This window comes from Camelina sativa, unplaced genomic scaffold (genome assembly GCF_000633955.1).
Source record: "Camelina sativa cultivar DH55 unplaced genomic scaffold, Cs unpScaffold08364, whole genome shotgun sequence".
NCBI classification, from domain to species: Eukaryota; Viridiplantae; Streptophyta; class Magnoliopsida; order Brassicales; family Brassicaceae; genus Camelina; species Camelina sativa.
The window spans coordinates 1-435 of record NW_010929430.1 but is presented as its reverse complement, the minus strand read 5'-3'; the positions used below and the strand labels follow the sequence as shown (position 1 = coordinate 435).

At 49.2% G+C, this 435-nt stretch overlaps 1 protein-coding gene across 1 annotated transcript; it reads left to right on the top strand.

Moving 5' to 3' along the window:
• The first annotated feature begins 13 nt into the window (after nt 1–13).
• LOC109131930 (aquaporin TIP4-1-like) lies at nt 14–428 on the top strand. Its single transcript, XM_019243097.1, has one exon. The coding sequence runs from the start codon at nt 121–123 to the stop codon at nt 403–405; it is 285 nt and encodes a 94-aa protein (XP_019098642.1). The 5' UTR covers nt 14–120; the 3' UTR covers nt 406–428.
• Nucleotides 429–435: the final 7 nt, after the last annotated feature.

Here is a 435-nt window from a genome sequence, read left to right as displayed (position 1 = left end):
ATAACGCTTTGTGTTTAGGCAACTCCGGTTCACACATTAGCAAGTGGAGTTAGTTACACTCAAGGGATCATATGGGAGATCATCTTAACATTTTCACTTCTCTTCACTGTCTACGCAACTATGGTGGATCCCAAGAAGGGATCTCTTGATGGGTTGGGTCCACTTCTCACAGGATTTGTCGTCGGAGCCAACATCCTTGCGGGCGGCGCCTTTTCTGGCGCTTCCATGAACCCCGCCCGGTCTTTTGGTCCCGCTTTGGTCTCTGGAAACTGGACTGACCATTGGGTATATTGGGTTGGACCGTTGATTGGTGGTGGACTCGCCGGTTTCATCTACGAGAATGTCCTCATCGACCGTCCACATGTCCCAGTTGCTGACGACGAGCAACCATTGATGAATAATTAAAATGTGTTTGGATCTGTGCTATGCACGTCA

Coding starts and splice junctions, on each gene's coding strand:
- LOC109131930 (XM_019243097.1), top strand. CDS start 121: ATGGTGGATCCCAAGAAGGGATCTCTTGATGGGTTGGGTCCACTTCTC.